This window comes from Taudactylus pleione, unplaced genomic scaffold (genome assembly GCF_031769625.1).
Source record: "Taudactylus pleione unplaced genomic scaffold, aTauple2 ptg000290l, whole genome shotgun sequence".
Taxonomy (NCBI): domain Eukaryota; kingdom Metazoa; phylum Chordata; class Amphibia; order Anura; family Myobatrachidae; genus Taudactylus; species Taudactylus pleione.
In genome coordinates, this window is record NW_028284692.1 from 8,955,352 (window position 1) to 8,970,268 (window position 14,917).

The 14,917-nt window shown below is 42.7% G+C and overlaps 1 protein-coding gene across 6 annotated transcripts in view; it reads left to right on the forward strand.

The window, feature by feature from the left end:
• The window catches only part of SLC26A11 (solute carrier family 26 member 11), a 47,036-nt gene extending 32,468 nt beyond the window's left edge, over positions 1–14,568 (forward strand). For 3 of the 6 annotated variants that reach the window (XM_088482654.1, XM_088482653.1, XM_088482655.1), the window contains exons 15-19: positions 1,473–1,606; positions 1,687–1,756; positions 2,856–2,980; positions 5,522–5,628; positions 14,106–14,568. In XM_088482654.1, coding sequence (XP_088338780.1) covers positions 1,473–1,606; positions 1,687–1,756; positions 2,856–2,980; positions 5,522–5,605 — 413 coding nt within the window. In that variant the 3' untranslated portion in view covers positions 5,606–5,628; positions 14,106–14,568. Of the gene's footprint in view, positions 1–1,472; positions 1,607–1,686; positions 1,757–2,855; positions 2,985–5,521; positions 5,629–14,105 lie in introns of those variants that run through there. The other 3 variants (XM_088482656.1, XM_088482659.1, XM_088482658.1) reach the window with 3 other exon arrangements.
• The last annotated feature ends 349 nt before the right edge of the window (positions 14,569–14,917 follow it).

Sequence of the window (14,917 nt, forward strand, 5' to 3'; positions counted from 1 at the left end):
TGAAATAAACTATTGAGGAGAGCTCCATGGCTTGTATTTTCCATAACTGGATACACACACTGGGCCTGATTCCGAGCTACAAGCTGTGTCCACGTAGCTTGCAGTTTGCCAATGCTTTGTGTCTGTGCATGCTTCCCAGTCGCCCAGCGCATGCGTCTCGATTGTTGGCGCTCAGAGACAATGAACACAATCTGAGGCACACTGTGTTGAACCCAGTGGGAGGTAACTGGGGTGGCTAAGCAGATGTGGTTGTGCCACGGATGTGTCACTGTAAGCAGCTGCATGCAAAGACGCACACCGCTAACACAGGAGGTCATGCACCTGCCATAGAGATGCACTGAGATGGAACTGCACCGCTGCAAGTGGGCATCTCAGTATTAATGAGCGTTTCCCCGGCATTAGCATTAAAGACGCGTCTGTGTTTGCGTGAGCCACACTGTGTAGTAGGAGAGTGCTGCAGCTTGCTGCTTCCATTACACAGACATTCAGAAGATCACCTGCCCAGTACTATATACACACATACACGATCCCAGGAGAGCGCCATGGCTTGTTGCGTTATCATTACCAGATGCGCGCACACACTCTCAGAAGATCACCTGCCCAGTACTATATACACAGACACATATACGATCCCAGGAGAGCGCCATGGCTTGTTGCGTTATCATTACCGGATGCGCACACACTCTCAGAAGATACCTGCCCAGTACTATATACACACACACACATATACGATCCCAGGAGAGCGCCATGGCTTGTTGCGTTATCATTACCGGATGCACACACACTCTCAGGAGAGCACCGCAGAACTACAGGCTGATTATGAGCTGTACTGAAGGGACAATAGGTGACACTGTTTGTCACTGTTGTAGTAGGTTAGGAAACTATACCTATAATCTTCCTCCCACATCCCACGCACTCCCTAGTGAAATTGGCAGGATGTACCTGTGTAAGAATCTGGGTCTCGAACAGATATCTTCTGTTCTTCCTAATATTGCTGCTGCTTAAATGATTCTTTCATTTTATTTAACCTATATGTAATTAACCCAGGTTACAGTATATTCTTTACTTACTTGAAGGGAACTGTGTGTTTTGTTTTTGTTTCTGTTCAATGAAATAACTGAATTTTACAGTATTATTCTAAAAATGTTCACAGCATTTAGGTTTTTTTGTGTTCGTGTCCTTCTGTTCAGTACAATAGGCACATTTTATTATTATTGCCAGCAGATGTTACAATTGCTGGTTCTAGAGATGTCTGTCAGTGGAATTATTTGCTGGATAATTGACAGCACACACTGCACATCATATAAATAAATGTAAGCTAAGCACTAGATCCAACTGGCCTTACAGAACCTACATTTCAGTGCATAGTGGCAAATATGCAGAATGCTTCAATGCTTCAGTCCACTCACTGATAAACTTACGGTGCTTGTACTATTCTACATTCTGAAGATCATTGTCTTCATTTCTTGCAGTTTCTCCACCACGGTCGGTAATCCTGGATTTTTCCTATGTGAATATATTGGATTATACAGTTGTTATGGGACTTAGAGAGCTACTGCATGAGTTCCAGTCTCAGGGACTGTCTCTGTTATTCTCAGGATTGCAGGTATGTGTGCCACAGTGTGGGGGTTACTCTGAATACTGTTTTATTACTTTTGCATCATTATTTTTTTTATCCTTTTGTAGCCTGATCATCTTCAGATGTTATTGGTAGCTGATTTAAAAGGATTTCAGTGTGCCCAGAGAGTGGGAACAGGTAACATTTGACATTTTAAAGCTGTGGAGTGACAAAAAGGAATATTTAATGTTTGAATAGAGGTGAAATGTTCTTTTTTTATTTTTTGGTGTCATGATAACACTTTTTATTAAAAATGCATGGAAAAGTTTGCTCTCTCTATGCTGCCATACTACTTTACAGTATAACAGACACATCAGGTCACAGACTTGGAATAACTATAATACTTTGTATATAGTCTATTACAGTACATGACTTCTTGAACAAAAGCTGGGTACACATTACATGATGTGTGTACTCGGCCGAAGCACGATGTGATAAACGACATATCGTGCGGTCGTTGGACACTGCACGATATGTTGTTTACCAGCCGCATTCACAAGCATGGGGTCATTCATCACATTGACAGATGGAGGGCTTGATCTGTTGATGTGATGGACGACCCGCGGGAGTGCGTATGGTCGCTCATAGTGGGTACACATTTGCCGATGTGGATGATATGTCGGCCCACCGAATCGGGCGTTTTATTGTCTGTGTACCCACCTTAGGGCCTGTCAAGGCAGCTTCTCCACATTTTGTGACTCGAATGCTCATGGGTAATATAATTTGTGATAAAATAACAACAAAAAGTGTGCTTTCCCTTGTGCATTAGCACATTTTATTAAGACATTTGTTGTATCCATTAAATAAAAGAAAAATAGGTGAGCTGTGTAATCTAGCCAGTTATTACTGGAGGAAGCAGCTGCAAACTACTAGGCATATACAACTAAGAAAAAAGCAGGGGAGCGCTTGTTCCAACAGAAGAAAAGATACCTTGAATAATATATGCAATAAATTTAATATAATTTACAAACATGTCAGATTCAAGAAAAGATAAATAAAATACACAAAAGAATATAGAACTATTGTAGCAATATTTAAAATAATGTTACATGAAATGGCCTGCTGCAGACACACTACAATAACACTAAAGGTACCTTGTGACCTTTATAGTGCAGTTTTAATTTTTAATGGTACATTCTCTTTAAAATTCTCTTTAAAATATTGAAAGTAGCTTGACTTGAAATACAAATACAGGAGATGACAGTAGAAAATATAAACTGTGTTGTTATTCCTGCAGCAGGGGATCAGTATGAAGAAGGAATCACCCAACCATTGCTCCATAATGCTGCTAATGCCTTATCTATGCCGGAAGAGCTAGAACAGCAACGAGTAAGGGGCAATACCTATTATGGAGCTCACGAAGTAGGTAACCACTTTTCTCCAAGATACCTCTCTGACACTTTGGTTTGGATAAATCGTTATTAGAAAAGCTCCATTGCATCTCTGCTATTACACAGGGCTGGATATCTTAAAATCTACTTTGCGGTGGAGAACACATTCTGATATTTTAATATCTTATAACGTGTTTGGCCACAGATGGGTACAGGGATTGTCCCCGTGTTCTCAACGCAGCAGCACATGTTTTTAGTATTTCAGTCATAAACAGATTCATTTCATCCTTTTTTTTAAAGTAGGTAATTAATACCGCAGGTATCCTAAAATTGTGACCTGGTGGGATTATTCAGATCATCCTAAACAATCGGAAACCTAATTTAAAGAAAGAAAAAAAAAAGACAAAGTAAATAATGGTTAGCGAGCCAGTAGAAATCAAATAAGTAAATAATAACTGTGGACCTGATTCATTATCAATCGCATTATGATTATGCACGCAATGGGCCGATTGCTGCGTTCTGCGCATGTGTATGGATCGCAGTGCGTGAAGGCTAAACTGCGATCACAGTGTCTACGCAGACCCATTGCAGAGTGATTGACAGGAAGTGATCGGCGAAACGCAGGCGTGTCAGTGTGTATAAACGCCATTACAGGCACGTGTATAAATTAGCCATTGCAATGCCATACGCAGCTTGGGCTTTCACTGTGTGCGATGAGGTTAGCAATTCCTGAGTAATGTCAGGTCTTGTGCAAGTGTGTGTGAGGCTTCGGTTGTACTCAATGGTTTTGCAGATTTGCAAAGTATTACGGATGTGTGTAAGGTAAGTGGGCGTCCTTATGTTAGGCTGCATTGGCATTGCGATTGCAATCGTTAGCATATTTTCGCATTGAGACTGCGTGCGTAATTGTAGCTGCGATTGCAGTAGCGATCCGTAATGAATCGGGCCCAGTGTCTGCACTTACAGCATGTAATATATGTGCAGCATAGTAGCATGGTTCTGTATTTTTTATTTACTTTAAATGAGCATTAAAGTGATTAGCGTATAGCTGATCAGTACTTGGGGGCTGAGCCAGTGAAGCGTGAGGTCCCGTGATAGTCTCACATGATGTGTCTTTTTTGCTGATACTCATGCAATGGGACTTCAGGCATATCTGGATCTGAATCTTAGTGTGGCCTGATTAGGAAGGCATTATTACTTATAGCTTACTCCCAGACAGGTATCCCAGCTGCAGAGCTTGTGGCAGGTTAAAAGGCTGCATTAGCCTTGTTAAAGCTGCCACCAAAAAGGTTGGGTAAACATTGGTTTGTAAACGGATAAAATAAAATAAAAAGTCTAGTTGTTAATCTATGCATAATTTTCATTTGTAATTTTAAGTTACAAATAAATCATAGTTACACATTGTTTTTATATTTTATTGTATAAAGGCAGCCATGATGTGCCCTCGCCTAGCAGTACTTAGAACTTAATGACAGAATGAGAGTGGCGGTCCTAGTGTGACGTTAGGTGGCACTCCCTTCTCCAGCCCTGTGCATAGAAAAGTTTACACCAGATTTCTCCCAAGTTTCTGTTACATTGTGTAAAATGCATGAGCAGATGAATGTGGTCCCTGCATTAACCTATAAAGCTATGCGCAGCTATATTGTAACTGTGAAGATTCCTCAGTAGAGGTACCAGGCTGGCCAGCGGCTGGTGCAGGGTATACTCCTGCTGTCTGGCCAATTTATGAGGCAGACTTGTTAGTCAAAACTGGGTGTAGTAGGAAATGTGGGCATTATGCCTTTTCCTACTACTAATCATAACAATAAGGCACTTGATCTAGACTAGTTTATTATTATTTTATTATATTACCATCCCAACTAGGAGTCTGTTAGAACGACCCGAGGCTTCTTTCTTTGAACGAGTTTTATACCGTACAAGTGTAAAACATTCTCTCTCACGTCCTTGTCAAGTAGTCCTCCATTACGTGTTATGTCTTATCATTCACTCCACTGCAGTGTAGTGTAGTGTAGTGTAAGTACTAGCAAGCCGTTGTTTCATCCTTTCTTTGTCACTATGTTCATAATAGCTAACACCAAAGACAAAAATATTTTTACTGCACAAAGATAACTTTAATGTATTTGTAAAGTATATTAACCTCCAATTACTAGACATGTTACTAGGCCACTCTAGATTTACTAAAGCTTCTAAAACAGACAAGAAGAGTAGCTGGCCTTAGCAACCAAACAGATTATGGCCCCCATTTACTAACGAGTATGATAAATGGTGCTCCAGCCAATCAGCTCCCAACTGTCATTTTTCTAACAGTTGACAGTTGGGAGCTGATTGGCTGGAGCACCATTTATCATTATCACTCATTTTGCTGATAAAACTCGTTCGTAAATGAGGCCTGTGGCGTTTATTCCCGAGAATAATCGCCAGGAATGATGTCATGTAAATATATATATATAAATGTGTGTATCAACATGGATTCTAGGCAGTGTCCTGTATTTAACCTGTAGGAATACAAAGCTTGGAGGAGATTTGTCTTCCTGGAACCAGGCATCTAGATAACCATCTCTTATCTCTACAGGCCATAAAGTTTGGGGAGAGATACATCCTTAATGCAGATGGTCAGACCTCGTCAAGCCAGGTCATGGGATATAAAATCCTTTAGGAGGGAGATGACAGGAATGTAGGGTATGTTACCTGCTTATTGGTTTCTAAAGACCCCTTCACACTGTTTCAAGACCCCCTACTTCCTATAGACAATATGGAAGGGTGTGGCCGATTTCTTAATGCCCAGTGTACAGCAGTGAAAGAGTGAAAAACCCAAAGGTGGGGGCTAGTGCAGCTGTGAGGATATAACTATGCATCTCCCTCAGTGATAAGTGTTCTTGTGCCCAAGGAGAGTGCTGACGACTGGCCAGAATCCAATGCTCCTGTGTCTCCTTCACGACTGAGTCTAGATGTAAAGACTCTGGGTTCTTTTTCATTTTTAATTCCTTTTACTTTCTGAAACCTATTTGTGATATATTTGTATTGTCCATATTTGTACTACCTTTTTCTGTAATCAATAACCTTGGAAATATTTTTCGGATTAAACATTCTTAATCCAGTGTATTCTCCGTGTTCTTGTCGAATTCACGAGCCTGTGAGGTCAAAGCTACGTACCTATATGTAAGTGAGTGTGCATATTGAGATTTAAGGGGAGAACCTAACGACTCCCGTTAACTTCGTTGGTGGTGGCAGAACAGTGTTAGTGTAACCGCACGTGCTGAGGTAACCATAAGTCACAGTTGGCGATTCTCAGATTGAGGTATCTGGAGAATCGGCCGGCTGGTCGTGACAAGGCCCTATGTCTATTATTGTCTAGGATGCAATAGAGAAAGGATAGCTACAATCTGATTGGTTGCTATGGGCAGGACCACCATTTGTCACTTTTAAAAGCTTTAGAAAATCAACCCCTTATAAGGGAGTTTCTACTTTTAAATCCACTAATGTGATTCTTTATTCTGTTAATGACTGACATATCCATTTTGCTTTCATCTTCATTTTTCTACATAAAATTCCTTGGAAGTGTGGAAAGATCGGATTAAAGTATGTAAGTGTGATTACCAGGGCAATCCTACTAGCCACTGCGGTCTGTGTAGTGGAATCTAGTGCCCATGTGTGTTATACTGTCCTTGCAGCTAAGTCTAGCAAAGGCAAGGGTAACAAGCAGGCTGCTGCTCCTATGCTGGTCTCTTGCGGGTCCTGTTGAGCAGGATTAACCCAGGAGGATTTAATTCAAGATGGTCTATGTGCATCTTGTTATACTGCCCCAGGCCAGTCGGACCCTCCAGCCCCTGCTCAGGAATGCCCCTGGGCTTCCTTTTCACAGGTGTTGGCAAAAATTGTCGACTGTCTAGCAGTCCCTGCGGTAGCTCCCCCTATGGGATTGCCACAATAGGTACACCACCGATACCAGTAACTCCTATGCCTCCTCCATAGGTAGACATGCTCTCTTCCTCAGTGCAGAGTCGAGTGGCTACCTCTACAGCTTTTCAACAAATGTTGCGAAGTGAGAGGCCCATTAAAACTACTAAACGTTCTGTATTATCCTCACAGTCCACATAGTTCTCAGATCCTGAGGTATCGTCTGGGGAGGCAGAAGACTCGGGTCGATTCAGACCCGGACGCTAAGCCGCGATCGCTCGCATCCAAAAGGGGCCGGGTATGCAAATTCCGCGATCGCACTGTCTGGTGTAAGGACGCCCTCTATATCTTAGAGAGACGGCAGAGTGAGCGCACGCCGGTATAAAGACGCCCACTTTTCTTATTTGGCACACGTCATCTCCAGGAAGTGTATGATTAATCGGAACCATCGTAGCTGCACGCAGCGCTTGAGGTAGACCCTTCCCCACCGCAAGCACTGCAATCACTGCAGGCTGAAATACAACCAAGTGACATGTACAATGAAGCCTCCATGCTAATTATGCATACCCATAAAACTCAGTTTTGACGCCCAGACACTCCCCCGTTCACAAGCACTTTCCCCTGTTAACACCCACAAACGGCACTGTCACTCAAACTAGCGCTCAGTCTTTGTGCTACGAGCGCACGTTTCCCGATCGCAGTGACTGGTTCGTGCACGTGCACTGTGATGCATGCTCAGACAGGCGATAATCACGGCTTAGCGTCCGGGTCTGAATCGGGCCCTCAGATCTCTCACTGAGTCCCCCTCGGGGGAGGAGGAGCTTCAGTCTAAATTGAATGTACCTGCACTAGTGAGGGCTGTCAAATTCTTCATATAGAAGATGCAGAGCCCATTTCTAAGGCAAAAGAGCCATTCTAAGCGTCAGAAAGTGGTTTTAGCGGAATTTCTTCACTCTGATCAGCTTTCTGAACTCATGAACGAGGGATGAAATATGCCAAGTAAAAAGTTCCAGCTGCCAAAATGCCTGGTTTCTTTTTATCCTATTCCAGCAGCTGATTGCACTAAATGGGAAGTTCCCCCAGCAGTGGATTCCCACGTGACATGTCTAGTTAAAAGCTCTACTTTACCTATTCCTATGGCGACCTCCTTAAAGGAGTCGATGGATAGAAGATTGCCTTAAATCTCTTACAGGAGCTATTATTCGTCCAGCCATGGCTACTGCCTGGGTGGCCAAAGCCATTGAGAGCTGGTCAGACGCTCTAGAGAGCTCGTTTCCTTCTGATGCTTCTCGGGAACAGCTGTCCTACATCTCGCACATAAGGGATGCAGCCTCCTATTTAGGAGAAGTGGCTTTGGATACTGGTTTCCCAGCTTCCAAGGCATCTGCTACTTTGGTGGTAGCCCGTTGTATCATTAGGATTCATTCGTAGAAGGCCGACACGGACTCTAAGAAGGCCTTGGAATTTCTGCCTTACACTGGGGAGATCCTGTTTGGCCCAGAGTTGGACAAGATTGTGGCTACCTTGGCAGCTTAGCAAAAACCAAGGAAAGGGAGTTGGAGAGGTTCAATGAGCACAGGATAAAGAAATATAATAGGTGTACACAATAAAGTATGGCATGAAAAAATCCACAGTTATCAAGATCAGACCCTCTTATTAATTAGGGTGTAAAGAAATAACAGCGTGGAGGTGCTCCCCTGGAGAATATAAATCGGTAGTAGCAGAGAAAAGGAGAAAAAAGAATTCTCTGGTTGGGGTCACTCTAATTCGTATTGTAATTAGTAGTTAATAAATAACATTTATTAGATATACATTAAAATATCTGCCATATATCAGTACTGATCCTAAATGGAAAAATAATCTTAACAATAAACAATGAAGGACAAAACGAAACAAACTATGATAAAAATTAATATCACTGGTATAGAAAGCAAAGTGAAATATTTGCAGGGTGACATCAGAGAGTAAAGTTACTGGTGTAATCCTCCAGTGAAGTCTCTGAGTACACCCACCTAAGTATCAAATATCAGTTATCAATAAAATGGTATGATCAAGCGCAGTGTTCAAACTGGTAGAAAATTCAACCTGTGTAGTTAGACGTACCGTCTCAAATCCATACATGCGCCAGCGTATAGATTAATGTAATACCAAAAATAATAAGGTTGTCATGGTGTCATCACCAATAAAATGGTATGAATAAGCACAGTATTCAAACTAGTAAATAAGTTTTTAAAACCGTTTAGAAAAACTTCTTTCATCAATGCGCCAGCATATACAATAACATGTTCAATAACAAAAATAAAATGTTTGTCATGGTATGATCATTTTAAAGTTGAATAGGTTCAGTGACCTGTCAAAACATCAGCAGATATAGATACATTTTATAGATAAATCTCTAAATAGAAAAATTAATATCACACAGGTATCTGTAGGGTACTCCCAGTATTCATATCTACAAAATAAGCAGAATAGATTAAGAATCTGTCAAAATATACAGATAAATAACTCGAATACCCACATATGATTCCACCAATTGCTGTGTATCCACAATACTTACAGGTACCAGTGAAATAGATTGAATAGAAGTATAGGAAGGATATAAGTAAGATTACTCCCTTTATACGGCGTCAGGACAGCAGCTGCTGCTTGTCATTATGTATCACAGTGAATGGCATGTGAGCGTGCTGTCAGGCTCACCCAAGGGTGTGAATGAGTATAGTGAGCATCTGCTGTTAGGCCTGATAAGAAAAAGGGACCTGGTATAGAATAGTGCAGGAACCTATTCAGATCAGACTATAATGAGAGTGCCCATAAGAAAAAAATTCCATAAAGTGGATAAAGAAATAATAAACATAAAACAAGGTAAATACCATAGTATAGAATCGACCCTAATGATGCTGCTAATCACATGCCACAAGGGTAGTGGTGAGTAGTGAGAAGCACAGTGTCGTGTACTATGATAAGAAGAAAGTTAGTTATGGCTGCACTGTGACCTGTACAAGGTAAGTTGCACGTAGGGGTATTGCAGGGCCGATCACTTACACAGGTGAGCCGGTTACCACGTGCGCCTTGAAACAGAAATAGAGCGGTACCTGAATGCTCAGACTGAGGAAGCAGCTTGTGAAACGCGCGTCTCAGACCCGTGCATTCCCGCTGTGTACAGGCGGGACAACACACAGCAGAACACGCTGGGACTCCCCATATGGCAGATTCTGCTCACCATATGCCGGCTCTATTTTGAGCATTCAGGTACTCTCCTGGTGGTTACAGACGTCCCACCTAAACAAGGGTTGTCCCTTCTGGATCCAGGATTGGGTGCTCCTCACCATGGATGCAAGCCGGGGTGCAGTGACCGGCCAGCACTCCTTCCAGGGTCGTTGGACTCCCACCGAGGGGGTCCTACCAATCTACGTCCATGAGCACCGAGCCATCTACAGAGCCCTCACTCTGGCTCAGGACATTCTTTAGGGCAGGCCAGTACAAGTACAGTCCGACAACGCCACGGCGGTGGCCTACCTCAATCTTCAGGGAGGCACTCGCAGTAATGCGGCTATGGCAGGAGTCTCACATGCGCCGAATGTCATCTTCTGGCCATCTCCGCTGTGTTCATCCCAAGGATTCTCAATTGGGAAGTGGATTGCCTCAGCTGTCACGACCCAGAGGTCTTTCAGCTCCTGCTGGACAAATGGGGTCTACCGGACGTGGACCTCATGGCCTCACGACACAAACACAAGCTTCCCGTGTAAGGGTCCAGGACAAGGGACCCCGAAGCAGCCTTCGTGGATGCCTTGTCAGTGAATTGGACCTTCCATTTTGCGTACCTCTTCCGCCCCAGACTCCCTTCTTCGGGTCCTTCGAAAATTCAAGCTAGAAGGGGGCACGGTTCTGTTGGTAGCTATGGCTTGGCACAGACACAGTTTGGTACTCCGATCTTCAAAGTCTCTCCATAGACGCTCCTCTCCAACTTCCTCAACGGCCGGACCTGTTGTCCCGGGGTCCCTGTCTACATCCGGACCTGGCTTCTCCGTCTTTGACGGCGTGGCTCTTTAGATATCCTTCCTAAGGTCCAAAGAGTTTTCTCGCTCTGTGGTCCAGACCATGCTCAGAGTGTTAGCCGGCCTCCGTCTGGATCTATCACCGGGTGTGGCATACATACTTCCGGTGGTGTGCTACCAGAACCTATGACCCTCAGGTTTTTTTGGGTTTCTCAGATCCTTGCTTTCCTTCAAACTGGATTGGATCTCGGACTCCGTCTGGCCTCTTTAAAAGTGCATGTCTCTGCTCTGTCCATCTGGTTGGGTTGCAGCACAGAATTGCTCCACTGCCGGATGTTCATACCTTCCTTCAGGGTGTTCTCCATATACAATGTCCGTTTATCACTCCTGTGGCTCCGTGGGATTTGTCAGTAGTTCTCCATGCACTTCAGGGTTCTTCGTTTGAACCTCTGGACTCAGTAGACTTCAAATGGCTCACTGCAAAGACTTTTTATTCTGGCTATCACGTCTGCCCGTAGGGTGTCAGATTTGGGGGCACTCTCCTGTCGCTCTCCATTTCTGATCTTTTATCAAGACAGGGCTGTTCTTCGAACTCGCCATGGCTTTCTTCCCAAGGTGGTCTCTCATTTCCACATTAATGAGGATATTGTAGTTCCGGCCTTCCAATCACCAGACCTCTTGGCAGGTGATGCCTCCTTAGTGGCCCATGCTCTGAGGATCTACATGAACCGTACTGGTTCCATCAGGAAAGCAGATTCCCTCTTTGTCCTATATGGATTCCACAAAAAGGGCTGGCCAGCTAACAAATAGACTTTGGCCAGATGGATTTGCTTGACTATTTAACAGGCTTACACGCAGGCTGTCCTTCTTGTGCCGGATACAGTATTTGCTCATTCTACTCACTCTGTGGGTCCCTCGTAGGCAGCCCGCCGTGGCGCGTCTATGGAACAACTATGCAAAGCCATCATGTGTCCACATCTTTCTTAGGTTTTATGTCTCTGATTCCGATGCCCAAAGGAAACATCCTGAGAGGCAAAGGTTTCTCCTCTCACCTCAGGAGCGTCCCTGCCCTTGAACAATGCTTTGGGACATCCCCATTATCTGCCCTGTGGAGCCCTATGGACCCTGAAGAAGAAAAGGAGAGTTATGGTAGACTTACCTTTTGTTAACTCTTCGAAGTCCACAGGGTGCCTGCCCTGACGCACCTGGCTCTTATGGGTTTCTTCTCCTGGTCACCGGTTTCCTCCATTATTGTGTGAGAATGTGATTCTTCAGTGTACCAGTCTTCCTTTTCTCCTATCTTGCTCATGCCTTGGGCTTGTTGACAAAACTGAATTGCCTCAGGCTGTGGGCTGGGTATAGGGGGGGGGAGGACTAGAGAATCCTGGGACAGAAAAGCTTTAACTTTTGGTGTCCAGTCCTCCTAACCACCACCTATTACCCATTGTCTCCCCTGTGACCTTAAGGACTTTGAAAAAAAAAAAAAATTAACAAAGGTAAGTCTACCATAACTCTCCTTTTACCATGTAACAAAATACATTAGGCTGAAAAAAATTTTTTACAGTAACTGTAGGACCAATAAATCTAATATTGGGATTTTGCATCTTCTTGGAATTTTCTCCTTTTGCGCCTCTTCTCCCTCCCTATCTCTGTCACTGACTGACTTTTATTTATTCTACAAGTTTTAGGTGTTTATTTACTTCCTGCTGTCGTGCAGCAAATCCAGTCTACACCAATCTCATGACCTTGTTTAACTGTAACACAAAACTCTTCTAAGTCCCCTGAATGTAGATTCTATTTTCCCAACATTTAAAGGGATTTCAGAGCAACCTGTTGTGTTAAGAAATGCACATGACCATCTAAAACACCAGTGGAAAATGGTGATTGTAACCACATCATCCCACCCCCTTTGGGCCATTACACTGCACTTGTCTTATCCAAATTTGTAACCATGTCACTATATGAAATTGGTGTTAAAGGGCCTACACACAGTACGATTTGCAAACTATCCAATCTCGTTTGCGATTTCTCTTGAACTCCTGAACACACAATATTGTGCCTACACATGGAACGATTGTACAAACTATATAAATGGATCGTTAACGATATATCGTCTGGCAGCAAACAACCTTACAGTGCATCTCCTGGAACATTTAAAAATAGTGGAGGAGAGTTTCCAGGATCAGTGACGACAAAGCATCCATCGCATTGTTCATCATGCATACACCCGAAACGATGTGTGCCGAATCATGAGAGGTTGATATCTTTCTGCAGGTTCAAGAGATCAGCGATAGTGGGAGTACGCATCGGCCTTGTGATCATCCCCACACACAGCACTTTTTAAACAATTGGTTGTTCCAGTCGATCGAAATGGCCAAATCGTGTAAAATATTGAACCGTGTGTGGGAGCCTTTACACTGCTGCTAATATTTTAGATGTGGACAGAAATTGATATTTAAAGAGTCTAACAATGTTTTTTAATACAGCATATAATTCTGTGTAACATGGACAGCCAGAGGTTCCAGGTGCTGAGTTGACTGTAAATCCATTTGCATAGATTATCTTGCATGTTTTTGTAAAGCCAGCAAGACTGAGAGCAGTGCAATGCAGGCTCATCTCCACTTGCAATTGAATGGACATACCTGAGCTGTAACAGGGCATTGCCATGTAGGCAGTGTTCACTTACTGTATAGCAACAAAATTGCAGGCTATGCAAAAGTGTAATGCGCTTGTTTTCAGATGTATTTTTGCACCTAATAGAAGGCAAGCGGGCACTGATGATGATGCCTGGTATCAAACCAAGGGTAGCAATAGGGGAGGTCTGGCTTCAGAGATGTGCACAATTCTGATTACTGGCGACTATACACATTTAGTATTGTGCATAAAATGTGGGAGCTGTGCTGGTCAATTTATGTTTAACTCTGCATTGACCCCAGAGTATTGCTGGGCATACATTGTCAGATAAAATGTATGTCAGACCGATGGCGATTTTATTTGACAGTCTGAAACCAGCAGATATCGTGGCCATACACTGAGATATTTCACTTCCAGATGTGGCCAACCAATGATCAGATCAGTCAGGCATGTCGGAAGATTTGTTATACCCAACCTTCCAATCAATGCTGATTGGTCCCGGCCACACACTATGCAGTTATTGGCCTGATCCGCCAGTAATCTGCGGATTAATGGCAAAATGCATGTAATGTTACAATAAGGACAAAGAGACTGTTAAAATGTTTTTTGTTTTTTTTCGCTTCATTTCAGACATGGAGAAGTAGTGAAGAGAAAGCATAACATATACAGAAACCATGAAGAATAATGTCTGCTGCTATGGAACGTGCAATCTACATTAGCTGCCAGTGATAATGACAACATCCCCTAAGGGGCTCTGTCTACATAACAATGCGCAAAGAACTAAATGACCTAACTTCCAAGGGAAACAAATGCAGTTATGAATTGTTTATTGTCCTTACATCATGGGAAATTTTGTCAAATCAGTGATACACAAAGTGATTATGGAGTAAAGACTACACTTGTTGTTTTGTAAATAGTTTTATTGTTGAACACTTAATGCATATTGCATCAGAGCTTTGTGTTTATTTTTATTGGAGTTTTAACTTTTTATAACAATATGTGTAACCTTAAGGCTATTAGCTATGATCTAATGTAATGACTTTTTGAAACCTAACAAATAGAATAAAAGTCAAGCCTAGGCCTTTGGAATGTACTTTCTGTGTGTTTCTGAATGGCTGTCTGGCTCTCCAGTCCATAGGAAGCAGGGGGGGGGGGCATTTACTAAAGGATCATTTTGTAGAATAGCAAATTAACCTTTAAATCATTAATAGTGATTGATTTTTTTTTTCAGATCACTTAATCACCAAATCTGTTATCTGTGAATAAACCATTTTCCAAACATTGCAAAATCTGTGCAATAATCAAATTCTCAAAGTTAACTATATAGAACTGGGGAGTCTATGAAATATGGCTTTAGTAAATCATGGTGGAAATCACTGAAATGTTTTCAGACACAAGATTGCTTTTAAAAAAACAACAGTAAAAGAAAATAAAACTGGGTA